Raw genomic sequence first — 26,345 nt, 5'->3', positions numbered from 1 at the left:
CGCTGGTTAATTAGCGATAAGCAACGCGAGGTGTAGAGCATACGTTGTTCATGTACAATGATAATATTATTGTAAAATATATTTAATATGGACTTATATAGAGAGAAGTTGTTTTCAAATCAGAGCTGACATCCAGGTCCTATAGTATAATGACTACGATTCAGATCTGATGTGGAAGTAGCTAAAGATTAATTCGTACATAGCAAATTACTGTAATACCTTTATCGTATATAAATAGTGACTGAATGAAGTGGAATATATGAGAACTATGGTGAAATGATTTCTCTTTTTCATGGATTAAGCGGAAATAAAATTTCTGAGATACGCGTTGCAGCGTTATCTATGTTTTCCTCCCTTGCATAAGTGTCTACTAATAATTTTTAATCGACCCTTACTTTTTCGCCGATAAACAAACCAACATTTTAGCAGTGAGCTTTTTTTAAAGCGCGATCGAAAGAATTGTTGATCACCGAGTGGAAATTTCTCATTGTCTTATTTGCTCCAAGTCATTATGACTTTTTATTGCGAGATCTTACAGCACATCCCTGCTTTTATTAGTCCAATATTAAATATGTTAATATTATTGTGTATTTGAACTGTGTTGCGAGTGTACAGATAGATTATACAATTGATGCACTTATATCTAGAGGAAATCGCACACACTTTGAGACACCAATAGTACACAAGTCTATCTAATACAGTATGTTTTATTATGTAAATGTGTGCAATGAAAAGAAAGGGATTCTCGTAGAAACGCGGGGATCTTGCAATGAAAATTCAACAGTATGTATTACGCGATAAAACTTGAAGAATTTTCTGGCCTTTAATGCCAAATAGGTTTGCCTATACACCAAGTATATAATAGCACAGAATATAAATATTTCCTTGTAAGTCGCACTTCTCCGAAGGATGTTTATCGGAACTGTACGTTACGAAGGAACATAGGTCTTATCATTCCATTTTTCTTTCTCTTTTGTCATATCGGTAATATTCACGAGTATGTCCACCTGAGATTTTCGATTGTAAATAGTGAAGATCAAGTGTAATATACGTGTAAATAGTTTAACATTAAGCTTCGTGTATCACACTGGACCTTTTCTTGATTACCTTGTGAAATCTCAGTTCTTAGAGTGCCTCTAGCGTTAGCACGTTGTGTGATATACGAGCGTAGAATTCCGGCGATTGAAATCAAAACCCAAGCCCTGTAATAGCGAGTTTACGTAAACCTTACCTTACCTTACCGCTTTTAAAGATGTATCGTAGAGGTAATTTTTCTTTTTCGCATGTATCTTACATGAAAGAGACTATTGTACGGTTCGATATTAGAATTTCTATGAAATATATATATGCATATGTAAGAAAGTGTCCAATTTCGTTGATAATTAATCGCTGAATCACGTTTGTCCATGCCAAATTTTTTTTTGTTTCAAAACTACGATGCGCGCAACGATGAGTTTATAATATTTACGTAGTTTCTATCTATTCTACGATACGTGGATTCTGTTCCAGTAAGCATCGTGAAAATCGTGTTAAGAAAACCTTGATAATCTATGGCTTCCTTTTAGATGAATTGCATAACGATTCCGATTCCGAAGATCACATGATGCTCTCGAAATTTTCCTACTTTCAGCCAATGTCGGCACGCTCGCGTTGATGTACATACGTCAAGGTCACATTGGTTTATTCATCAAGTCACAGTTCATGAAGGCACACGAATCTGCTATATAATTCCAGTCACGATTTATTAGTAAAATCTCATTACGCCAATAATCTGAAGCTTAATTTAAATTAAACAAAAAAAATTTTTTTTAAGTTCTGTCCTATTTAGAACAGAAGCAAAGCCAAAAAGGTCAATGTTACAGTACAAAGAAAAAGTATATACCTAATTTAGAAGAAACGCAGGAAAAAAAACGAGAAGATTGATCTTTCTGCATTATTTATTCACATAAGGTTTAGCAAAAGTTGTATAAATGTTAATATTAAGTAAAAGTTGTATAAATGTTGAGAAACTTTAGTAAACTTAATATTTTTAGTAAACTTAATAGTATGGATTACAAGATCTTAACTTATGCTATATGTTGATTCTTAAATATTCTAAATAGGTTACGCCCAGATACTTTTTTGAAATAATTAAGTTTGCAAAATAATGAATGAGGCTTGATACAATAGTCGAGATTTGATAACTATTAATAGGATCGATTGAGATAATCCTAATAGGAATACCCATTTTGCTTCAGAGATAATATTCACGTTTATCGATATTTGTCTATCGGTATCTTATTAAGAAATATGTAATTAATAATAATAATACTTTTCAATTATTTAAAATACCGATAAACATTGCTAATCGTATATGGAATATTTCTGCGAAGAAGACAAGCAAAACAGGAATATTGTCATTATAGTTTATGAATTTAGTTTATTCATTGGCTGCATTCCGATATTCACTGTCAGTACTGCAAATCTATATTTTACGTCACGTATACTGTAGATTTTCAGTACTGAAAGTTGCTGACAGTGAATATCGGAATGCAGCCATTATGTTACTCTGTAATTTTTTCTTTTCTTTTAGTGGAGAAACTGTCATTAATTAAATTATCCGCTAAGGAGTTGAGACTCTGGGCGAAATTCAGTCTCGTATACATCTTTCGTTCTTTTTTTTAAACTCAGTTCTATAAAAGTCTTAAGTGTCTCAAGTTTAAATTTTTTAAACATTGATACAGTAGATTAGCTGCGTCATAAGACTGCATCTCTCTTACGTTAATCTATAATACGACGCGCTAAATTCGTTTGCATACACAACCCACGAAGATGTGATAGATTGCATCTTAAACATTTTGTACCATTACTTTGAGCTTTGTACGAGATAGGAAACTTTGGAAAGTCACAGCAGACGATATATCTCGTCGACGATTTCTAACAAGAATCGTAAGTAGTTAATAATTATATATTTTACTCCGTATAGTTGCTCTAATGCCCATTTCTACCAATGTAGATTAACTTCTAATCTCGGTTTAACTTACTTTCTATCTTTTCTAACTTTTAGAACTAGGAAAAGATGACAGGTAAGTTAAACCAAGATCAAAATTAACCTGCGTTGATAGAAATAGGTATTAATCTTTCAAAATATTTAACTTTTCTGTGGTTATTATAATTATTCCTCGTTATTTTTAATCTATCATTATTCTAATTTTTACTGAATATCGTATCTTCTAAATTACCCTCAGTCTTCAGAATCTTACTTCAACGTATATGGAACGTTGAATTAACTATTAATACTGTTTTTAACTTTTACTGCAATAGAGATTCGATCTTATAACTATCCTCAGTCTTCAAAATATATGTGATCTAAAGCGAACCTTTCGGAATAGTACATTGTCCGTTAGGGGACGGTTCTACGATCGGAGCCGGACCTGCAGGCGGAACTACGCATTGAGGAATATAGGACTGCGGCCCCAACGTCGGGCTCCATTGTTCTTGCATGTGTGGCGATGGCGGCGGTACAGCGTGATACTGCATCGATTGTGGATACATCATCGGCTGCGAGTACATCAACGATTGACTGTTCGTTGGAGAGTGACCTGACGGGTAAGCTTCGGTCGTGGAATAGTAATGCTGCGGGTATGATGGAGGGGCAGCTCCGGTCTCAACAGCGTCGGCGTGCTGAGATGATAAGTACGGCACGGGTACGTAACTGCCGTTTCCCAAGTAGTACGGGGGACCCCCCGAGTTGCCCTCGTTCGCGTAGTGCGGCGGAATCTCGTGATATTGATATATCGGGCTCGATGTTGTATACTGCGACGGTGCGTAACCGTTTGCCGCGCTAGCTACCATGGGCGCTATCTGATGCGACATCGGATCCCAGTGATGCTGCTGCTGCTGCTGCTGCTGCTGCTGCAGCTGCGATTGTTGCATGTGCACATCGTGTCTTCGCGCGTCATACGAATTCACGGAACCATTCGGCGCACCATACTGCTGCTGACCTGGGTATTGCAAGTATGCCGCTGCGCGAGGATTGTGCTGGCGGTTTCGCATCTTATTCACTACAAGAGAAAGTGAGATTTTTTATTATTAATTTTAAAATACACTGTTTTCTCACAGGCTTCACAGATTTCCGTCAAACTGAGAAAGCTCAAACGGATCTTGAGAAAAAGAAATGTACGTACAATAAAAGAATATATTAGTTATATATTAGTCGAGTTTTCATATTCATATTTTACCCTCCAAATTCATTCGTAACGGTTGGATGCACACGTATAAAAATATATATATATGCAATCAATTTAGAACAATTATATATTGTAAAATTATATAGAACAGAGATCATGCCGGTTGAAAATCTCTCAAAGTTTCCGAATAAATATTATCACACATTAAATTCGATTTAATATTCACTCATTTAAAATCCTTTCAAAACACAAGATAGAGTAATTTAGTAATTAAAAAAATGAAAGAGATCTAAGTTCTTAGTCAAAATCGTAGTCTGCCTAGAAAAAATTCAAGACAGTTGGAAATTCAAAACAAGAGATAATAGAGAAAAAGGAAAGACTATAAGTAGATTGTATAAATTAATAAAATAATAATTTAAAAAATAATAAAATAAACAAAAGCAGATATGAGATAATTAAAGTTAAAACAACGAACGTTCAAATTTAGAAGTAAAGTAAAATTATGGCTTACCCAAGATAATCTGAACATATAATCAGAAACACACGAAGAACAAGACTGTACCGAAACAAACTAATAACAAGCAAGGTATCTCTTACCACAAAGAACACTATCACCAAACATTAACAGTAATGTCAAAATATAAATAAATATGCTGACATTTAACGGTTATTTATATTGAAAAATACATCCTTGATATTCGTATGTGTTATTAGTTAGTCTCTTCTATACCGTCTTGTTCTTTGTTTGCGAGTCCTGCTCATCAGGACCACCTGTTTGTCTGGACAATTTCCAGTAAAAGTTTTAATCATATTTTAATTACTACAATTTTATTTTGAGCGTTTGTTGTTTCAATTATATTATTTATTTGCTCATTTAATTTATATTTTTATGAACAACTAATTAACATAGTTTTATTTTGCTTTTCTTACTATCTCCTGTTCTGAATTTGGGCTTGCTTCTTTTCTCTAGGTGTATTATAGGTGTATATAATATTTCGATTTCAAGTTTGAACTTTAATATTTCTTTTTTTCTTAAATCTTTGGACTTCATCTCGCGTTATGAGAGACAATAAAAGTGAATGTTCCTTTAAGTTTTAACAATCCCTTTTTAAACTCTATATTCACTCCCTCAAAGTATTGACATATTAAATCTTAATAATTATTATTACCTTTAACAGTTCCAGTTTGTTTTCCTTTCTGCTGAATCTGATACGTGGAGTCCTTCCCGTTCAAATTTTTTGGTCCTTGTTTTGACTGTTTTGCATTTTGCACACTATTCAAATGCAAAACTTTGGGAGTCTCAGCATTGGCACTTGGTCCCTCATTGTATGTTAACGAACAATTTTGCATGTCATTAACAAGACGATCTATTTCCTCTTGCATATATGGGACATCTACAAAATTACAAAAATTATTAAAATAGATCACATTACCAATCTTTTACATGGATTTTTGTGTTATAAATTATTGTTCATACGAGTATTCGATTGTGCGCCTATAGATTGTATGCCTTGACTCGGTCCATACATTATCGGTCCGTAATAAGTTGGATTTAAAGTACGGAAAGTATCCTGTGCGAAGAATTACATTAATATAATGATAAGTTATAATTATACTCTTCCGTCTACTACATACCTCCAAATGCAGCAGATGTAAGTTATAAAATAAATTTGATGAATCTAATAAGAAATGTAAGAGAAAATATATTATTTGCGAACATTGTGATATGCAAGCATAACCATATTTTATATATTATATGTACATACATATATATATATATATATATATGTACATGTCACAGTAAAAGCGTGAAATCAATAAATGTATACATTTACTGATTTTCACGCTTTTACTGTAACATTAAAATTCATAATTATAATTTTGTTCACAATATAATATCGATATCATGATATATATAATGTCATTAAATACATACAATCTATTTGATTAGGATTGTGTTCCCCAGTTATCGAGAAATTTCCTGGCATATATGGATAATAGGGATATGCGTTGCTGTTATCTGGGGCAACATAAGATACATTTGGATTGCTACACATATTTATTTGCGAGTTACCTGCAACTAATATAATGGCAGATCAATATAGATTCCGATATCATTGCGAAAGAAAAATTAAGACTTGCATATCCGATTGCCAGTAAATTAATTTAATTTCAAATATATAAAAAAAATTTATAAATATTTTCAACTGTAATATATGAGACGTTATTTAGAATTACCATTGTAAGGTGAGCAATAATTCTCATTTAATACTTTTGATTTCGATCTTGAATTCTGAAGACTGTTTCCAAAATTATTGGATTTTTCAGTCTTATTTCTTGTAGTATTGTTCACCCTTCTAAATACTGTATCAGGTTTTTTGCGTTCTTCCATTATTTCCTGCGTTACATTGCTCGACACTGTGCATTGTGAATTCTCAAATGTAGTTGTCATAGGTAAGTTATTAGCCTCTTCCTACAAACAAAAGACAAAAAAAGACGCGAAAAGCGTTTTTATAATTTAAATATTTCGAACACAATGTCACAAAATTTTACTTACATTTGTCGCACGATTGGAAGTATTTTCTCTAGAATGATTTTCTGATGTTTGATTTCGGTTTATTTTACTAAAAACCAACACATTTGTAAAGTTTAGTTTTTTTTATCACAAAAAATGCGAAACAATACTATCTTTTATAAAAGACAGAATGCAGATAATATATGTATATTGATAAATACATACGAAAGTTCATCGCGATGTTCGTCAGAGCCAGTTTTACTAGTTTTGTTGATATCAACATTATCAACCTTATTATTACCATCATTATTGTTATTCATTAATACATTTTTGTTTATATCATTTGGTATTTCTTCTATAGTTATGGCATTTATAGTTATGGTATCTTTTCGCTTTCGCGAGAAAGAATTATATGACTTTTTCCATCGTCGAGCTAATAAAATACAAAATAAAGATCCATTATATGTAAATAAATAACGATAGTAACATTATTTAATAATTTAATAAACTAACTTGAATCTGAAGCAACTGAGTGGTTTTTATTAATCGGTACAAAATTTTTCGGCCTAGTTTTTTTTACTGAAGGTAATGGCTTGAGAGCATCATATGGAACAAATTTTTTCTCTCCCAGATCTTTGATAAAGACTAGAACTGGCTCCTTTTCTGTACTCATTTCCTGTATATAACCGTGAAGCCAAAGAGGCCCTTGCTTTAATTTTTGTTGCTCAATTTTATTATTAGTCTCGCTGGTACCACATTCCGGTAAATTAACGCGCAAATTCTTATTGTTATTTCTATCGCATTGTTCGAGATCGTTTATGCTAATTTCTATTAGACATTTGCCGCCAATTTGAAGCTCATTACTGTTATATCTGTTCCATCCTGCAGATTTTACCTCTGTGCATACAAACAAATTTTAATTTTAAGTATTTTAGTCTTGCTCGAAAAAGAAGAGTAAAGAAATTCCTATACCTCGTTTCAATTCATGCCATATGTCTAACTCTATATTACGATAATAATCAGGAGCCAGCGCTTTTGCAACTTTATAAGGAATAGGTGGTGCTCCCTTCCAATCGGATTCCGTTTCGTCCGTGTCACTATGTTCATCTTTCACCTTTTTGTATAAATCTTCAATCAATTGCCTACAGAAATATACCTCATTTTTAGAAACAATCTATATTTTTAAATAATTAAAAACTCAATGTTTAATTTTCGTCAGCAATAAACGTGGCATATATTGAGACTTCATTAAATGACTTACTCCCTAATGTCAAGATTTCCCTTCTGGAAAAATCTGTCATGTCTAAGCGCAGGGGTTCGGTTATGTAGCATTCTATCCGCAACAGTCTTTATGTTAGGTATTTGATACATATACCTATATACAACTTCGTAAACAATAGCTACCAAAAAAAAAGATAAAAATAACAGAAAATTTTGAAAGACTCGTCTTTAGACGTGACACAGTGCGTATTAATAGAAAATGAAAATGTCTACGTACATTGACAGTACGCGGCCGATTGTACAAAAGCCATCGGATAAACGGGCTCATATTGCTTGGGCTCCGTGTGACAAAGCAGTATAACGCCTTTCTTAAACCCATTATTGGTAACATTTTCGCATATCTGCTTTTCTCCAACGAATATGATTATGTCTCTCTTATACAGCAGAGAAATAGCATAAATTTCGTTCAAGCCTCCCCACTCCGTGAAACACTGCATTTCTTTGAGATAGTAATCAAATGACACGGGTACGGACTACGGAGAGAGAAAAAGAAAGAGAGAATAGAAAAGTAAACGCCAATTCTCTTCATACAAAAACGGGCAATTATATAGATACTTACGTCCCTAAACAAGTGTCTCTTTTTCTTCATAAATTCGATGCATTCTTGTCTTACTCGTAGATGATAATGTTGGGTATGATACACTTGTTCGCTGATTGCCCTAAACAAGCAGGTCGGATCTCGGGGAGTAGGTTTCCTGAAATAACCTTCCTTCGCCAGCCATTGGTCCACTGGCTCCTGTATCCGTTTCGACATCTCTGTCAACGTTACCATTCAATTTACTACTAAAAAATATGTATACCTAGCTGACAAAGCGTATGACTTTTTTATTATCTCCATATATTACCTTCCTATATTTGTTTTCACAATGTCAGATATTATCAAATATTCTTTTTCTTTGATATACTCTATCCACAGGGTATCCTAATTCAAGTAGCCACCTCTTTTTATTTTCTAAAAAAAAGAATAACAATACAAACGATCAAAGAAAGTAAATTTTGACAAATGGATACCTCGCGAATATAAAGGTTCGAACTAAGCCTTTCTTCTTATATTTATAGTAATAAACTTGATTAATAACGTTTAATTTACTTTCTATCAATGTTAATAAAGTAATGTATAATAGCGGTATCTAAGAACATCGATAAATATAATTAGCAGCATCTAAGACCATTGATAAAAAACAAGTATTTATATAGGTTTCTATGGTTTATATTAAAATGAGAAATTTATGCTATATAAAATTAAGGAATAGAAAATTGAAAAAAAATTCCTGAACGTCAAAATAAATTACATACGACCATACAGGTTACCTATAAATGTATGTGGTATGCTGCAACATACAAAATACACAACACAAAATTTCGTCGAAACGAAAGTAGACCTCCTGCAGTCTAGAAAACACTATTTAATACGACTTACAAGAACAATTAAGGAAAAAAGATCGTTCTTTTCAAGAAGATTCGGTCTTCAATACACACTAAAGTGTACGCGAGATATGCGGAAATCAATTTCAATTAATCTTTTGGAAAAATTGTATAAGAATAAAACACGGTTATTAGGCGTTATGTCGACAAAGGGACTGAGGGACTTAAGGGACAACGAGGCATCATGGAAGGAATAACGATGGAAGACGCGACAAGGTAACACATAAATTAGACAAGGATCGATTTATAGATTTCACGGGAGAATAGATCAATAATCGATCGTCCGGCCAATTTTCTTCGACCTACGGCGTCTTCGCCGCGGAGATCCAAGGTCGATCGAAAGTTGCGAAGAAAAGTGAAAGAGGAAAAAAACCGTCGCCGTCGGTCCCGCGGGGCGTGGTATCCATTTTTCGGGAAAGCAGAGACCAGACTTTCTCGCGATACAGCGACACCCGAACGAAAGGCTCTCGCGAAGGAAAAGACTCGCGAGGAAACGGGAAGGAAAGGGAGAAATGTTCACCTTGCTCTTCTTCACTCACTCCCTCGGCAGAACGCCCACACGCGGTCCACGAGCCTCACGAAACAACGGCCATTTGACTTTGAAAAACGCAAACGCAGCACACGCGGATCCCGGTGTCGCCGATACGCGATGTATGATGATGTAGGTCAGGTATCACACCACTTTGTTCTCCTCTTTTCCCCCCCTCTCAACCCTCCGCTTGGATTACGTCGCGCCCGTCGCGGGGTTCACCGATTTATGCTACCTGTTGCCCTGTTGCGCAAGTATCACGCGCGCGCGATCGACATTGACGACAATGACGACGTTGACGTCAATCGGATGTCATTTACGATAAAATTCGCTCGTGGTGCTTTGGATCCCGCGTTGCTGATGAAGCGAGCGAGATCGCCGAGATAATTGTAGATAATAATGATATTCGCACTTTTACTTACTGCGCGTGTGGCGATCCCGTTCAGCGCAACGACGTTGACGATCGATGACGATCTCTCTCCTTCGATTTATTGGCGCCGGGCCGGGCAGAACATAAAGATATCTTAGATATCGTCGTCGAATTTAAGTTAAGCGCCGGACATGGTCATCGCGAAGGGAAGTCCCCCATGGAGATCGACAACTCTCGGATCGAAAAGGTCAAGAGACCTTTCTCGATGGTGAACACTGAACAGCGAAGGATCGAAAGTCAAGAGGCACGTCTGATACGTCTGCGTCTGGTCGTGACTCGTGACACGATTGGCTACGTGCCACGTGCCGCCGGTGCCGCTAACCAATCGCGCAATTTTCAAGTCGCTTATTTCCCGACTTCCGCTTTCGGCCGAGCAGGTGAGTAGGCGCCAAATTTCAATTCGATGCTCAACTCTTATCTCATTAATGAGATCGCGATTTTAATTTCCGCGCAGTCTACAAATATTCCAATGCCATTTAATTATGTTAATTAATGTAAATATTAATTCTCTACGGACGTTTGTTCCTTTATGGGCTTAAAAATCGCGATATTGTAGATGGATCTAAAAATAAATCTTCATGAAATAAAAAAGATTCTTCTTGACCTTTTGTTAAATTTTTTTACAGTTAATATGTATTTAATCGACACTGATTATTTTTAAAATCTATTGTATTAAGCTATCTGTTCATTACAATCTTGATTTTGCGGATCATTAAATTGTAAATTATTGTAAAAAATCTTAGCAAAAAATTATTATAATCCTAATAGTATCTGTATCTCGTATTTAGTGCTAAATGCAATTATAAATATGTAATACAATTTCCATTGCCTACATATGCGGACGAAGAAGTTCCTTTACAGCTAATTAATTAAATTTAATTAGGGTCAAAGAAGCAGACGCTGCTTTTGTACAAATTACTTTTTTTTTATTCCTTGTAATAATTTCGTCGAAATGACAATGCGATGTATACGAAATATTAAAAAAGTACAATAGCCCGTTTATACAAAATATGATTTTTACAATACATAAGTATAAGATCGACCACTGTGTGTACGTGTGTACTTCCGCGATGTCTGCTGTAACGCATCAAATGCAATACCACCGACAATTTTGTCTGCTATATCGAAAATAACGAATATACTCGCGCGTGCAGCTTTCTCAGTGTAAAAAAACTACATCCTCCGGCGAGATGACGATCCCGTGCGATGTTCCGCGATCTGTCGAGTTGGACCCTCGTCCCTGTCTCATAAAACGAATTTCTAATTCGCCACATTTACTAATCTTTTTCTTGCTACAAGTCTTTCTCTTTCTCTCTCTCTCTAGTAGCCGTAATCTCTGTTCGGAAAATGTAATATTTGTCGCGTGTTCAGCAACAAAACGAGTAGGATGTAGCGAGAGAGCAAGTTAGGAAAAACTTACAGCGAGACAAAAGCTATGTTTAGGTCTGCTCTTATTCTTGTCATCTTGTCATTGCCTAATCGTTGCCGAATTGTTTCTCGAGGCGGTTTGGTACCGAGGTAGGACAAGCAGCAGCGGTATCGTCATCGGCTGCCTGATTCAAACGTTGGACGTTTTCGATCAAGAGTTTTCCGACCTCGCCAAAAGGAGAATGCCGGAAAACGGCGATTATAGGATAAGTATAATCATAGCATTACGATTAACACAGTGCTTCGCATTCGCGCCTTTTTTCCTTGGCAATATGAATAATTGTTATAAAATGTCACGGATATAGAAAATGGAAGAAGCGACGAGTCGCGCCGTCCCCGTTCCTTTCCTTCGTTTTCGTGTGGCAGCTTTTCTAAGCGGCTATCTTCTCGGCGTCGATCGCTGAAACAATATTGCCTCGGTAAACGATGTGCCATCTCAATACGGATACAAAAACAAATTGAGAATATACAGCGTACGAACCTTCTTTGGTGGGTAGAGGATTTTTCTCGAGGGTTTCCGCATGCTTCAACTTCGCTGGATTAAAATTCTCGATACCAGAGATCAGCTGTTGCTTCCCCTTTTCTTGTTGGATCGCTGCATAGAGAATAAAATGTCATTAGTTTATAATAATTATAATTTAATAAGATATTATTTGTAACAAGTTATTGCTTTGTTTATTATTCCGTAATGTGACTGTAACACGAACAGTAAAAAAAAAACAATATAATAGAAAGATTGTCCACTATTTTAAAATCAATCTTCGAATCGAAGACTAAAAATTTACAATGTCATAAGATAATTTTTTATTAGCTTTTAATTCACCTAGTGATTCACGGAGTTGGACTATACTGTACATAAGTCAATTTAAAAACCTGACTTATATATCGTACCATCTTTATCGGGTAATGGGTTCTTCTCCTGCGTCTCGGTGTGCTTCAGACTCGCGGTGTCAAACTTCTCGATACCGGCGATCAATGTTTGCTGAGTCTTCTCCGCGGCAACGTCTAAAAGCAGGCAAATCATATTTCAGAAATAGGATTGAATAAATTACATGCAGAATCACGACTCAGGAATAGAGTGTTTCATTTAGCTACAGGATTTGCTATATCCAGCTAGTAACGTAGCTCGAACGGATCTCAGTGAAGGATAAATTCAAAAACTGTTTACACGATTTATGATCGCCGCATGATCGACGGACAGCGCGATCAATCAATGATTGGTACCGTTTGTCGTCCTTCCTTTATAATGAACTTGCTATTAATACCTCGTGCATTCAGATAAAGTCTACGTATTTTTATGAGACGAAATTACGCGTTACACTTAAGCTCGAGTTAAAATAATGAGAAACTAAAGTTTCCTTAATAATTCTTAATTACAAAATTAATGTATTCGATTTATATTTATATTTTATTTTAACAAGTTCCTTTTTGGATTTATCTTCCTGAATATCAGATTAACTTCTTGCTACAGTATATATAAGAATCTGATTTTAATTTTAAGATTTTATGATTTTATTTTAATCCACATTAGAAATTTAAGTCGCGAGAAGCCTTGTGTTTTGAATAGTTTATAACTCGACTTTTCAGTTGAGAAAGTATCGATTGCTTATTCTTTGCATCAAGGAATCCATATAAAATAAAGGGAAGCAAATCTAAGAAGACCTGTATAAATATTACACAAAAATTACTTTTTAAAATCTGTTCTTTATCCTTGTAAGATTGTGCAGCAAGAAGTTAAACAAAAGGACAAGCAGTAGTATGATCCCAAAATGCTATTAAAGCCACCAGTAAAAATTTTCCTTCATTGTAGAATTATTCTAAGATAAAGCTTTGCAGGCGAGAGATTGTTCCCTGAAAAGCAGAAGCGATAGTTGATATCGGATTTTTGCTGCCACCATGAAAAAGCCAAGGAGATACTCGTCGCAGAACTGGAGAATGAGATTCCAGAAATTTCTCCAATCTTTAATGAGCAATACCTTTGGCGTTAGGCAACACAATCTTCTCTTTCGTGTCGGCATGCTTCAACTGATCTGCCTTAAAAGTTTCCACGTCATGTATCAACTCAGAATGTTGCCGCTCCTGCCGCACGTCTATGTCAGCAATTCACACATTTTTATTGCAGCTGCTATTGTTTTTATTGGGATACCGCACTGGTAAGCTTTGCGCTTAAATCGTTTCTCTTAATTTAATATTTTGCGAGCAAACTCAATATTTTTACACCCTGCATTTAACACTAAATACATTTAGTTCTATACTAATCTACTTGAATAAAATTAAATAAAGATCATAAATTTTTAAATCATTTAAATCAGAATAAAAAAATATCATTAAACATTAATCATATAGATACCAATTAATCAAATATATTAATGAAATAGAATGCAAAAAATATATAATTATTAAATTTTTAATATGTTACAAATAAAACATATAAGTGAGATAATTCAGTTCAATGTAAATTAACTTTAAACAAAAAATGAGATATATTCTTGCAATTTATGTACCTTCGGCGGAGGGTAAAACGTTCTTTTCGGCGGTAGCGGCTTTCTTCATACAGCCATGATTGAAACCTTCCAATTCGCTTTTCAGATCTAGTGCTACTTTGGGCAGGTCCTTCAACGACGGACTCGACATGATTCAGCCTTGTACTTCTTAATCTGTAAAAAGAGACGAGTGTAGGATCAATCATCTTTGCTTGATAGATACATTTTTAAAGATCAAAGTTTGTAATTCCAATAAAAAAATTGCCAACTTTTCTAATGTTTAAACGGCTATTTTATTGATTCATTCAAGCTAACAATAGTCTGGTATATATTGTATTTTACATAGATATGCAATGTACGATAATTTTATTACTTGAAGATTCTTGAAGGATTTGAGATTACTGAACTGTTAAAAAAATGTCAATGTGTAAATAATCGTACGTTATAATCTGAAGTACGTTGTTGATTAGTACGCAATCAGTACGCAACACATATCCCGAATATGTGATCGTCCGTTTTCTTTTTCTTTTAAAGTACATTTAACAACGCGAAACACAGAAAATAATACAAATTTGTTTTTCCAAAGTAATATTTTCTTAAGTTTTCGCTTATATACGTTTATATTCAACGAACGGTACATATAATATATGATACTAATGTAAAAGGTGTCCGTGCAAGGTGTACGGGCACCTGCTCGTAACGTAATCGATTTAACTTCCTGGAAGATAGCGGAACACGAACGATATCGCACGTGTTATTAAGTGCGAGAACCATTTCCACGTAAGGTGCACAAAGAGCATTGCTCAACAAATATGAGTGTATCAGCGAGAGACGGTACCGTGCAGTTTCCAATTGTTAGCGCGAACGTGTCATTTCTTTTGTTAAACCGCACCAACAATCCGCGAGCTGACAACAGCGGCTGCTATTGAATGCCAACGAGGCTGAAGCCGGGAATGAAGCTATCGACAACGACGTCGGAATTGCACGTCGTATCGTCACGATACACCGCAAATACAGCAAAAATACGACTTCCCTCGTCGATATATTCGCCGAACGCGACTAAGATTTCGCAGACTCGACACTTTAGAAGTTTCCTCTTTTTAAATTCAGAAGATCCCAACCAAGGTATGATATAGCACAAAATTTCTTTTATTTTGCTCGGATATCCTGCTATTTTGTTGTTTATAACAGTAAAAACGTCCGGTACTGTTAACTTAGAAATAAGAAATTTCATAAAATAAAATTTAAGACCGTTACGTAATAAATTGAGAAAAAAATAAATAAAAAGTTGTAGATGTAGAAAATTATTACATGAGAAATCTGATTTATCTGCGAACTCACGCGACTCTCGAGCAGAGAATTTATGTATCACGCGACGGAAACAGCGGTGGTTCGTTGCTTCCGGTCTCCGTTTCCTTCTAGTATATTTCCTTGTCACACTTCCTTCGTAAGCACAGCAACAACTGCGTCAGCGTGAAATATTATCGATACGAAGTCACAAAATTATCAAAGTAAAAGAAATACATCTCAGATAAGATGTAAACATGATTGCTAACTTATGATGTAAACATGATTGTTAACTTATGATTGCATATGGTAACGCGATCATTACATAGCGATGTTTAATGTATAATGCTTTAAATAATAAAATCTGACAATTTCTGTGCATTCGCGTTGAATATTCCCAATCTTTTACTTCACGCTTCGCATTGAAAGATATTACTACGCTACAGTTGATTTCATCCGCCCGTCATTCATCATTTACGATAACGACGCACATTACATGACCAAGAAGAACACTGATAAATACTGCGTTCTTTCGCCTTTTTCCTCCAAAGAACACGACTATATCTTCGTGACCGACCATACATTACATTACAAAGTTAAATTACAGCTGTGCATACAGATTTATCATGGAATGTATCACATACATTTACGTCAGAAACCAAACAAGTTTTTTTTAAAGAAAATGAAATAAATCTGAAAAATATTTCTCAAAATTATTGCTTTAAATGGCAAATGATACTTTCGGGAGAAAGAAAACGTCCTGCAACCACCGAGTCAGACGTTGCTCCGCCAATAAATTGATAGTTGTGGCACGAAATAAACGTCGCAGCGTCGTCTGGCTGTGTACACGCGCCTCTATATCAACATATATAGATACTTATATATATTGAATCCAGTACTGGCGACGCATTTACGTGCTAAACTGTCAATGACTCATTCGTCGGATGCCCCCTTTGCCCACCCCCTTTCACCAAACGGGCTTCTCAGCAACGTTCGCGATTGTGCGCATTCAGGCAGACTTAAAACTTTACATGAGTCAACGTGAAAAAATGTAAGAAAAGAACGCAATACTAATTACGCTTACGTAGGCGATCGGTATCGATCTGCATTTAACTCCCACGTGCTTTTTTCCTAATCGTGTTGTGTTCTGCAATTTATGACATTTGATTGCAAATCAATCTTTTTTTTTTCTCTTTATGCGTCTATATTGCACGCGCAACGATTGCATTTCCTGTGCATCTGGAAATAAATTAGATTAATATTCCAGTATATTCAGTATATTAATTATATTATCTCATATAATAAATGATATTAATTGTATCGTTCACATGCGAAAGAAAATTACTATTACCTACGTTAATTAAAATATATATTTCTCTTTATCGTATAGCACGTTATTTGTACCGTATGAGAGCTTGTTGAAAAACCAATGGCGATAACATCGAATTCGCCCATATGCGAATAAACTTGCGGGTTCAAAAGAGACGCGGAGAGTAAGAAAAGATCTGCATTCCACGTGGGTGAAGTCACGGGGACGTCGGATATTACTAACCACATTATCGGCACACACGGCGTGATTGTGCAACATCTTCGACGACAGTGCAAGGTCATCAATTTTGTCCGACTTTTTTTTCTACGATGCTTTTCAAATGTGCGACGATTCTGGGCGGAAGAACAATCTTGCAAAACGAACGGCTGAAAAGATAAACGGATATTGCGCGGGTGATAGATCCATCGGAGATTCGTGAAAGACTTGAATCTCCAGCAGCACTCTATTTTTTCAGAGCTGCAATATTTTAGGCTCAATTATAATAGAATATTGAGCATGTAAAAGTACAGAAAAAAAGCTGATAAAAAAAACAAACCGGTCTCTCGAGTCGCTCGTCGAGTCTGAGTTTTGGGTCCGGGACGATACGTTCCTGGGATCGCGAGAGAGGGCTTTCGAGAGATACGTTCAAACGGTGGGTCAGCATCGACAAGGCTGTGTATAGGTCCTTATATGGTAGCCGGTCGTATATGTCTGTATATAGGGAGAGCTCGAAAAAGAGGCCGAATACGCAACAGAAAAGCAGCGGGAACTCCAACTCACACATACCCTTTGCGTATCCGCTTTGCTAAATTCTTTTCTTTTTTTTTCATTCTTTTCGTACGCCTGTGTGGGCGTACGAGCACGAGTACGTGTGTGCACAAGACTCATGTGCAACAAGGCTGCATGTAACGGTAAGAGACGAGGACGAGATCTCGATTGTCCGCAACCAAGACGGAGCACAGATAAAACAGTATAATTTTCTTCTTACGCAGCAGATTATGAGATGTTTCGCGAATCTATCGCAAAAAATTAAGTCACTAACTTTGACAAAAAAAAAAAACAAAGAAGATTGCAAAGCATTTTTCATTCATTAACGCATATAAAAATATATTTTCGTCTTTTAGTTGCCGAATAATTTACTCAGAGGCATGTTCTACATCACGGTCGCCACGCGATAAGTAATCCATAATTGATAAAAATCGATACAGATTCGATGTAATGCGATTTAATATCGTTTCTTAATAAAATACCTTTGTTACACGTTACTAATTAGTTTTAATCGCGAGTATCGCTTGCGCTCGTCGCGCGTTTAAGAGCGGCAAGAAAATTACGAGCGCTTTAAGGCCGACAAGAAACGCCGTAACGCAACGACCGTTAGTTCCATTTAATTGAACATCCATAGATCCTAGCCGAGCCGTGGCAAACAACAAGACGGGGTAAGCTTCTTATTGGTTATTATGCAAACTGCAAACGGTGGAATTTAATGAGGCGAGCCGACGCGAGACGACGCTCGCACAGTGAAACTTGGATAAATCTTGGCTCGATCTTCTCGAGTGGATTCGCGAGGTGAAAAGCGAGCCTCTCCGCGAGAAGTTAACGAGAAACTAGGTTGCCAATGCGGTCGAGATGCGCCGGCAGAAACCGACGGTAGAGTCATCGAGATAGATTAGGCATCCAGGTTGATATTTCATACGAGTGCGAGTGTGTTGTAAGAGTGCCCGAGGCACGATTTCTAGTACTTGATTTTCAAACGAGGAAAGTATGGCTCTAGGTCGTGCATCCCCATTAATGCGCGCGGCCTGTAAACATTTTCCAAACATTAGAAACTGGCGTCTAATAAACTAGCGTCTATTCACGCTTCAGAAACTTAACAATTTAGTTAAGTATATCAAAAAGTTTTACTGGTACAAGTTCACTTAACGTTTTTGAACTGTTAACTGAGGAACAAGTGTTTACAGCTTACCTCGCAACAGGTTTAAGAATCAGGATTAATATTTCAGGATTATATCATAGACTCTGGAGTAGGAAATAGCAAGTGGCTAAGCCAAGCGTGTCTAAGACGCTCCGACACCGCGTTCAGCCCAAAATTCATCTAATCTAAAGCCTTGCAAATCGGCCGTCAAGTTCGGGGGACTCCTCAGTCCTCCGCGAGGACGCATTGTCGTAGGCACACGGTTCGCGGAACGAGATCCTACGGTCGCTGGCTAACGAGTCCGCGCTGGCTGCCAATTAACTTGGGCAATCGCGTTTAATGGTGGGCCTTCTGGTACCGGCTCTCTTTCCTCGTCTCTTTCGCGCCACGCGTCCACACGTGCAACGGCGTACACGGGCCTGTATCGATCGGCGGTGTAGGCCGCTCCGGAGAGCGGCGAGGCACCTACGCGCGTATACAATGCCCACGTGAAACCGCCGGCTGCATTTGTATCTGTATAGCTAGAGAAACGCTTTACCGAGCGACGGCGACTGTTGAGCAACCGCGATTCTCTTTCTCTCCCCTTTTTCTCTCTCTCTCTCCAGCTCTCTTCCGTGCGACCGTGACGGCTAACGAACCCTGGACGCGCGTATCGTATCGAGCGGTGGCGCGTACATGCCCCAGGGACGTATATAGGCGCGAGGCTGTATTATATAAATATTGTCCGAATCACGAACGTCCCGATGTCGAGTGCTCCAGCACGAACAAGACGGTTTCCGAGTTACGAGCGACCGAGCGACCAGGCGGAGTTCCTAGGTCTCCCAAGCTGAAACACTTGCCAGGACAGATTGAAAAACCATGTTACAGAACAACCGATTACGCGCGTGACACGCTTACTTGGAATTTCTTAGCTCAACGGGATCCTCGAGTCCCACGAAGCCGTTCACAATCGGGCTAAAACTGAGAGTCCTGGCAACACGTTAAAGAGAGACGCGAAATCTATCTGTGGCAATTAAACAAGAAAGAGTAGAATGAGAAAGAATCAAAAGTAATCGTGAATTCGTTGTTCCTTCGTCGACAATATTAGAATTTATACGCATGAGTCATTGTCCGCACGAGTCTGAAAAGGATAACGGTTTATCGATATGAATCTCTCGGTCCTCTCGGTCAATACTGCCAATAGACACACACGTCGCGTAATGCGTGTAACTTCAGCCGTCGAGAAGTCGAGGCATCCCTGGCGCCTGAACGTATGCACCAAGTGTCACTTAAGCGCCAACTTGGCTCAAGAAAGTACGCCGCCGTACGGCACCGTGCGCGAAACCGCGATTTAGAAGGAAGCTCGTTAACTCGCGCCGCAGCTTCCTCGGCACGTTCATTACCGGCGTTTATGCGGAGTCAATTAAAACCTTCCTGGATCAAGTTAGTTGTTTGCTAATGTATACTCGGAAACCCATCCCTCCACGGAAGTAACAGAACCTCCAAAGTATTTCAACATGGGGAATCGCACACGAACCTCTCGGAAGCCAAGCTTGTAAATTACTTATATTTTAATGTCAGAGTATTAATTGATTACAATTTTGTCGATATTCTCTACCTTCTCTTTCAGGGTCGATATCAGTTTAACTTCTAAAACGCTCATACATCCCGACGCAACATACTACTATTCACGTAGAGCGATACATTCCCAGGAGCGCCGCTTAATCAGATCTGATTCGATGATCGCCGGAAGGCGAGTCTTCCGCTTTCCGATAGCGCAACGGCCGAACGGCGCGGCGGCGTGCTAATATTGACACGTACACACACGTGCGGACTTGTATTCGCGACGCATGAATGGGTAGGGCGCATACGCAGCATGCACGTACATACACACGCATACATGGATGCAACGACGGGGGAGGCAGCGCCGAGCGCCGAGGTTGCGCCAGGGGAGCGGCCGGCGATGGCGGCGGCGGCAGCGGTGGCTGCCGCGGCAGACGGTTTCATCGATTGGCATTGCCGGCATCGTCCGGAGGAGAGTGTGAGCGGGGTCCGTGAACTCTGCGCCGACGGCGCATCCCGGTTTTCATGGTCATGGGTAAGAGGGCGGTTTCCCTCGACGGAGGGAGGCCGAGAGTCGCGTCCTTTGCCTCGCGCGACTCGCGATCTGGGACAATTGTCGTAATAGTATCACTGATATCGTTATTCTCGTCATTCCTTCTCTCCCCTCTGAAGCCTCACATTCAAATCGAACGAAATGTTTTAGCGTTCTAGTCGGAAACACGCATTCAATACGAATTTGAATTTCAATGCCGAGCTGAAATGATGTTCCATTCACGGTTCTGATGTTATAATACGCTTTCTATCCGTTTAATTACGAATGGACACGAAATGAACTGAAGGAGAAATAAGGCCGTCACTATCCGTATGCGAGTCCCGCAACTCTCAGGAAAACGAAGGTATTGTCCGGCTGACGTGGCGAGATGTAATAGAATATCTTGGGTCTTGGGTGTATGACGGGTGGGCTCGCGAGACAGAAACGGTCTCGCGATCTGGGAGACGCTAATCGCGAGCAAGCCGAGCCGGGTAAATGCAATTGTCGAGCATGGAAGCGCGCGATTCGCGACGGCGGAGTTGCGCTTATACAGAAGCCTAGGTCTCCTCGTTCGCCTTGAAACGCTCGGGACATGATAAAATGCAAATGAAACGCCCGACACAGCGTTTCTCCCTTAGGAAAACGCAAAACGTGGGGAAATTGCCATAATCGAATTCGACAAATAAAGAGTAAATCCGTAATTTCTAACTGCGAGTTTTCTTGAAATTAAGAAAATGTGATATATTAACGTGAGGATTATATGATTGAAAATTGCAATGTATCTAATATCTACTAATCGTAAAGTTAAAATAAGGTAATTAATGTTTAACTATATTTCCAGAAATTATTCTATGAGCGTAAAAGGTCAGCGCCGAATGTGCGATGCATAAGCACAGAAAACGAGTACTGGACACTACTGGACCGACGACGACGACGACAACGATGAGAGGAAGACGCATATGCACGCTCCGCGTGCGTTGTATGCATCTGTCAAAACCACGCCCTTATCCCCATCCTGTTGCCTCGCGCTATTCGCCTGTATACGAAGGAGGAGCAAGGAAGTTATCCGACAGGCTTTCCACGATTGAAACAATCTGCCTCCCTTCGAGAGAGCGATCGAATTTAATTACCGTTAGCAGCTCTAATTGGACATGTTAAAGACTAAATTACATTTTGAAAATAATTCTTTGAACAAATAGGAATATACGGCGAAATGCAAAAAATGACAGTAAAGATAACACGATAAAGAAAAATATCGAGACGTGTCCTATGATAACATATATGAAGCGAACGAAACAGGGAGCGATCGATGAATAAGTTTTAATACGCTGTCTAATTTTACGTTTGACACATTTGCGTTTCCATAAACACACATTTGTGGAAAGTAGTATCCTTAGAATTAATCCTGATCGCTCTTTCGGAGCGTTTCAAATTGGTCTGATCAAAAACGCTATGAATTCGTACGATACAGTCCACTAATTAATTCGGGCTCATTAATTCACGTTCGTTAATCTTATCCTTATGCATATGTATAATTGCAGCGAGATATAATACGGTACGTATAAGGTATCACCCAAGTAACAAGTATATATAAAAAATCCTTGTCGGTGAGCGACAAAAGGTCTAGTTCCCACGTTTTAATAATAGGCATTTTATGGCGTTGTAATTTTAGGGAAATATACGGTAATGGGTATCGTAATGATATAAAGCAGTTACGATGGAACGATCATTATTATAACGGTAAATCACTCATTCCCGGTTCGTCCGATTCTCCGTCATATTCCACGAAGAACATTATTAATCCGTGATGCCATCGTTCAATTATGTGGAGACGAAGGAATAAAAATCATTCTTTTCTCCTAGAAAGTAAGACGCCTTTCGACCACACCCCGGGTCCATTTTCGATCGCGTCGAAAGACCGATCGATATCTCGGTGCTCGGTGGCCCGGCCGGTGGAGACACGTAATTTCGTGGTATGCAATTTATTATACATTATAGATTATAGTCATGAAAAATCCATCCTACAATGTTCCTATCATCGCCGTATATACATAATAAAAGTCTCACATTTGTCCCTGTATCTATAGAGCGACAATGAAGAAATTTAACTTCCCACGCTGCAGACAAAATGGAATTGACGCCGAAATCTCGCCTTTTGATTATCGTGAACAAACATAAACGGCTCAATGCTGCGTGTTTATATCGAAGCGTGAGCTCGATGATAATTGTAACGAAGTCTGTGGGCGCTGTTACGAAGGCCACACCGTTACCGAGATAAGTTAACACGCGTGTTAAAGCTATATCAAACGAGAATCGTATGCCGGGGAATCGTGATAACGCCGACTTATAAGGCGGTCGCAACCATCGTCTCACAAGAACGAAACCTTATTTCTAGACCACTATCTTTGGACGAACTTTGGACAAAGATCACTAGTTAGCTTCACCAATTCGGGACTCTCAGCTGGGATACTTCGCAAGTGAAGAACCGATCGCCGAACGAATTACGCCGATCCTACGCGAAAGAAAGCATCATTGAACACAAAGTATCACGGCTCGACCGTAGAGATTCTCACGGCAGTCTGGGGTCAATCCTTTTTCACTTCCGCAAATTAATATGCGAAAAAAAAAAAACAAGAGGCGATGAAAGGAGGAAGAAGACGCTCGCTGTCCGTGAATCTCTTTGGAAAGCCGGGCGAGTAACTTCTTTTAAAATACACAGGAATCGAGGAGATGTTCGAAATCGTCTTTGGAGGATGTTTAGAGTTTACTGTTCGGGCCGATTCATTCGGAGGGCTCGCCTTTAATCCGCCATTGGACGCACATCGCTGTGGGGAAACCGTGGCAAAGGGTGCACTGACCTGTCAGTTGACGCGTGCGAGTTTCTAGGGCGCAGGCAGGCGCGTACACTGTCGAACAGCAGGCGAACGTTGCTCAAAGGCAGGAACGAGACGGTACACGGTACACTGACTGACCGGTTAGCGCTTCTGCGGCACGTAACACCAGGTAACAGCGTCGAGCAGCGCCCATCATTCATCCCCCTCTACCCGAGGTCTCCCTCCTCAGGGCGACAGGCCCCTCTCGCCAGGATCGGCGCAGAAAAGGATTCGATGGAGTATCCGTAGAGCCTCTGACAATACCGATAACACGCTCTGAAATAATTGGATAGTTTATAGTTAATAACGTAAATAATTAATTATAATAGAGCATCACACAAAGGGAAATCTTTTAGTTTAGTTTTATTATATGTATTCGCAATAAACGAGAAATGAAACAAGTTGAACGGTACTCGTATACTCAGTAATTTACTAATTTAGAATTAACTTTTCTATGTACACACACACAGCAAGAGAACAATACTACAGAAATATATTTATGTTATAAATCATATGTCGTTTCTTTTGCAACACAACACAAGTCCAGCATCTGGGCCTAGCGAGTGCACATCTCGTTCCTGGATTGGAATCCCACCGCTCTCGAATGAGGACCAATCGACGCTTAGCTGCTACCTCCCCAATCGCGCCAATTAATCGCGTCCCCCTTTCCTACGAGTTTCTTCCGATCGTCTCCTTGACCGTCATGCGGAGGGGTAACTGACTCACCCTCAGCGACGACCGGGAATTCACGTTCGACGCACCGCCGGCGCCGCAAATCTGACATTGAACGACGGCGTGACCTCTTCCCTCTTCTTTCGGCGACGATTTTTTTTACGTTGCCGTGCCGTTCGTCTTATATCCTTTCCCTTGTTTTTCTCTCTCCTTCTTCAGCTGAACAATCCGTTTCGCGATAATCTATTCCCGCCGCGTTAGGGAGGGGGTGAAAAGGAACAGAAGACTAAAATATCGGGGGTTGACACACGTCAGTGAGTCATCAGTTTCCTGCGCACATGCGGGCCCATCTGCGCGTCATATGTTCGTCAGACTACGTTAGGTTTAGCTGAGAACCCGAAATAATTGAGTAAAAACCGATACAATTTCGTAGTTTTTTTTCCCCCAGATACGGCATAACAGTTGTACGATAATTTTTAGTTAGTTTGAAGCAAGTCAAACTGAATTAAATTTTTTGAAATTACAATGGTCGAACGCGGAATGTTAATTATCGCCTTCTACAACTCCCTTCTCTATGTATATATAATACTATGTAACAAATTGTTTCTTATAAATAATAAAAATATACTAATGTGCAACTCGATAATATCTATATAAGTAAAGTTCGAAACAAATAACTATAGGAACGGCTTGGAACGATTTGGATATGAAATATTGATCTGCATTGACATGAACTTTTATTGACAGTTGAAATACCTCTTACCACTAAATTTAATACACGTCACATACTTTCTTATTGTAATGTAACCGTTAGGAATATATACAAAAAGCCATTATAAGGGAGCTCATATTACTATACGGCGATACATTGAAAATTTATATTCTCAGACGTATGAATAATAAAGAATATCTTATCTAAATGCACGAATTGTTTAAGTCGGATGATGTGTATCGCTAAACCTAAACTGATACCTAAGAAAAAATAATAAAAAATGAAAGAAGCAAAAGACGTGGCTAATCATGATTTAAAGTTTAAGAAAAAAAATTAAATCATAAGTTGCCTCAAATCAACAACAATGTTGCATTTTTAAAATGAAACCCCGATCGTGGATAGTAAATTAAATATCGAGGTAATCGAGCTTCGATCAATATACAGGCTTTAAAACCTATCATTATTACGATTAATGATCGGAAAAGGTACAAGATAGGTATTGATTTTTAAATGTGACTTGATATAAAAAATGGTGAAAGAAAAAAAAAGGCGAAATAGTAGTTTGCTGATCTTTTTTATCTCTTTGCTTAGTCGGCTTTCTGTTTACTGCTGTCCGGCGATTTATCTCCATTCATGGGCGAACGAGAGCGGCTACGGCTCTTGCTATGTTTGCTTCCCGATCGGGATCGGGATCTGTCGCCTCTGGAACGCTCGCGGCTCGACCTATCCCTGAAAGGAGGAACATTTATGACGTTTATTACTTGTGTCATCACTTGAAAATATTTTATTTTCTTGCGCCAACTATGTATCGATTAAAGAACAGGCCAGCGAGAGGACTCACTTTGAGGGAGACTTGGCTTTGGATTTGGACTGCGACCTGGACTTTGACCTCTCAGCCTTGGACCTAGAACGAGATCTGGATTTGGACTTTGACTTAGATTTCGACTTTGAGCGGTCTCTTGATCTGCAAAATTATAGTTCAAAATGAAAGGAATACGAAAATAGAGAAAGTTGACAAAATACAAAGAAACTCGCTTTCTTTCTTTTGTCGTTTTCCAAGCGCGGTGAGTAGGTGAACGCATATAAAGCGTGATTAAGCGTGAGAGCTCAAGGCACGTAGCCAGCCCAAAAACAATGCCAATAATAAATGGGAATGAAAGTGTACACTGACTGTGACGACTAACTGCGCAAGAAAAAAAAATAAAATAAGTGAAACAAACAAATAAATAAATAAATAAATAAATAA

At 38.3% G+C, this 26,345-nt stretch overlaps 3 protein-coding genes and 1 long non-coding RNA gene across 22 annotated transcripts in view; 1 reads left to right on the top strand and 3 right to left on the bottom strand.

Annotated features, from left to right (window-relative positions):
* Positions 1 to 2,536: 2,536 nt before the first annotated feature.
* LOC112452984 lies at positions 2,537 to 10,411 on the bottom strand. 4 transcript variants are annotated; one of them, XM_025013480.1, is made up of 15 exons: positions 10,342 to 10,411; positions 8,811 to 8,917; positions 8,525 to 8,748; positions 8,183 to 8,438; positions 7,946 to 8,084; positions 7,657 to 7,826; positions 7,198 to 7,581; positions 6,910 to 7,117; positions 6,727 to 6,793; positions 6,408 to 6,642; positions 6,106 to 6,249; positions 5,805 to 5,848; positions 5,647 to 5,740; positions 5,339 to 5,563; positions 2,537 to 4,043 (listed from the first exon to the last, which is right to left on the bottom strand). In XM_025013480.1, exons 3-15 carry the CDS (start codon positions 8,735 to 8,737, stop codon positions 3,349 to 3,351), a joined length of 2,874 nt encoding a protein of 957 aa, XP_024869248.1. In that variant the 5' UTR covers positions 8,738 to 8,748; positions 8,811 to 8,917; positions 10,342 to 10,411; the 3' UTR covers positions 2,537 to 3,348. The 4 variants fall into 4 exon arrangements, with proteins under 4 accessions (XP_024869248.1, XP_024869246.1, XP_024869249.1 ...); XM_025013478.1 differs by having other exon boundaries at positions 8,525 to 8,745; XM_025013481.1 differs by having other exon boundaries at positions 8,525 to 8,721.
* An 842-nt stretch (positions 10,412 to 11,253) lies between these two features.
* LOC112452989 (thymosin beta) lies at positions 11,254 to 23,984 on the bottom strand. Of its 6 annotated transcripts, XM_025013497.1 has the most exons (8): positions 23,701 to 23,984; positions 17,100 to 17,242; positions 16,632 to 16,786; positions 14,282 to 14,434; positions 13,754 to 13,867; positions 12,669 to 12,782; positions 12,259 to 12,372; positions 11,254 to 12,177 (listed from the first exon to the last, which is right to left on the bottom strand). In XM_025013497.1, exons 4-8 carry the CDS (start codon positions 14,409 to 14,411, stop codon positions 12,149 to 12,151), a joined length of 501 nt encoding a protein of 166 aa, XP_024869265.1. In that variant the 5' UTR covers positions 14,412 to 14,434; positions 16,632 to 16,786; positions 17,100 to 17,242; positions 23,701 to 23,984; the 3' UTR covers positions 11,254 to 12,148. The 6 variants fall into 6 exon arrangements, with proteins under 6 accessions (XP_024869265.1, XP_024869264.1, XP_024869268.1 ...); XM_025013496.1 differs by lacking the exons at positions 16,632 to 16,786; positions 17,100 to 17,242 and having other exon boundaries at positions 23,701 to 23,980; XM_025013500.1 differs by lacking the exons at positions 16,632 to 16,786; positions 17,100 to 17,242; positions 23,701 to 23,984 and adding an exon at positions 15,602 to 15,805.
* LOC112452990 lies at positions 20,748 to 24,116 on the top strand. Of its 3 annotated transcripts, none has more exons than XR_003040561.1 (3): positions 20,748 to 20,845; positions 21,014 to 22,815; positions 22,930 to 24,116. It is a non-coding gene; the product is annotated as an uncharacterized LOC112452990 (long non-coding RNA). The 3 variants fall into 3 exon arrangements; XR_003040560.1 differs by having other exon boundaries at positions 20,748 to 21,206; positions 21,684 to 22,815; XR_003040559.1 differs by having other exon boundaries at positions 20,748 to 22,815.
* A 989-nt stretch (positions 24,117 to 25,105) lies between these two features.
* The window catches only part of LOC112452987 (serine-arginine protein 55), an 11,876-nt gene continuing 10,636 nt past the window's right edge, over positions 25,106 to 26,345 (bottom strand). For 8 of the 9 annotated variants that reach the window (XM_025013489.1, XM_025013491.1, XM_025013487.1 and 5 more), the window contains 2 exons: positions 25,941 to 26,063; positions 25,106 to 25,828 (listed from right to left, as the gene is read on the bottom strand). In XM_025013489.1, coding sequence (XP_024869257.1) covers positions 25,687 to 25,828; positions 25,941 to 26,063 — 265 coding nt within the window. In that variant the 3' untranslated portion in view covers positions 25,106 to 25,686. The remainder of the gene's footprint in view (positions 25,829 to 25,940; positions 26,064 to 26,345) is intronic. The other variant, XM_025013486.1, reaches the window with a different exon arrangement.

Source organism: Temnothorax curvispinosus, unplaced genomic scaffold (genome assembly GCF_003070985.1).
Source record: "Temnothorax curvispinosus isolate PA1 unplaced genomic scaffold, ASM307098v1 QBEX01003901.1, whole genome shotgun sequence".
Classification (NCBI taxonomy): domain Eukaryota; kingdom Metazoa; phylum Arthropoda; class Insecta; order Hymenoptera; family Formicidae; genus Temnothorax; species Temnothorax curvispinosus.
The sequence above is the reverse complement of the archived record's forward strand: the minus strand, read 5'-3'. Positions and strand labels throughout refer to the sequence as shown.

What these genes read in the sequence shown, in the direction of transcription:
- LOC112452984 (XM_025013480.1), bottom strand. Translation starts at nt 8,737, where the DNA reads ATGGTAACGTTGACAGAGATGTCGAAACGGATACAGGAGCCAGTGGAC. An exon ending in AGAGACACTTGTTTAGGGAC is followed by an intron (nt 8,439 to 8,524) that starts GTAAGTATCTAT and finishes CTCTCTCCGTAG; the next exon opens with TCCGTACCCGTGTCATTTGA. An exon ending in TTATTGCTCACCTTACAATG is followed by an intron (nt 6,250 to 6,407) that starts GTAATTCTAAAT and finishes CCATTATATTAG; the next exon opens with TTGCAGGTAACTCGCAAATA.
- LOC112452989 (XM_025013495.1), bottom strand. Translation starts at nt 17,640, where the DNA reads ATGTGTGAGTTGGAGTTCCCGCTGCTTTTCTGTTGCGTATTCGGCCTC. An exon ending in ACGAGCGACTCGAGAGACCG is followed by an intron (nt 17,243 to 17,412) that starts GTTTGTTTTTTT and finishes TTATCTTTTCAG; the next exon opens with CCGTTCGTTTTGCAAGATTG. An exon ending in TTTCAACAAGCTCTCATACG is followed by an intron (nt 16,787 to 16,951) that starts GTACAAATAACG and finishes ATTTATTTCCAG; the next exon opens with ATGCACAGGAAATGCAATCG.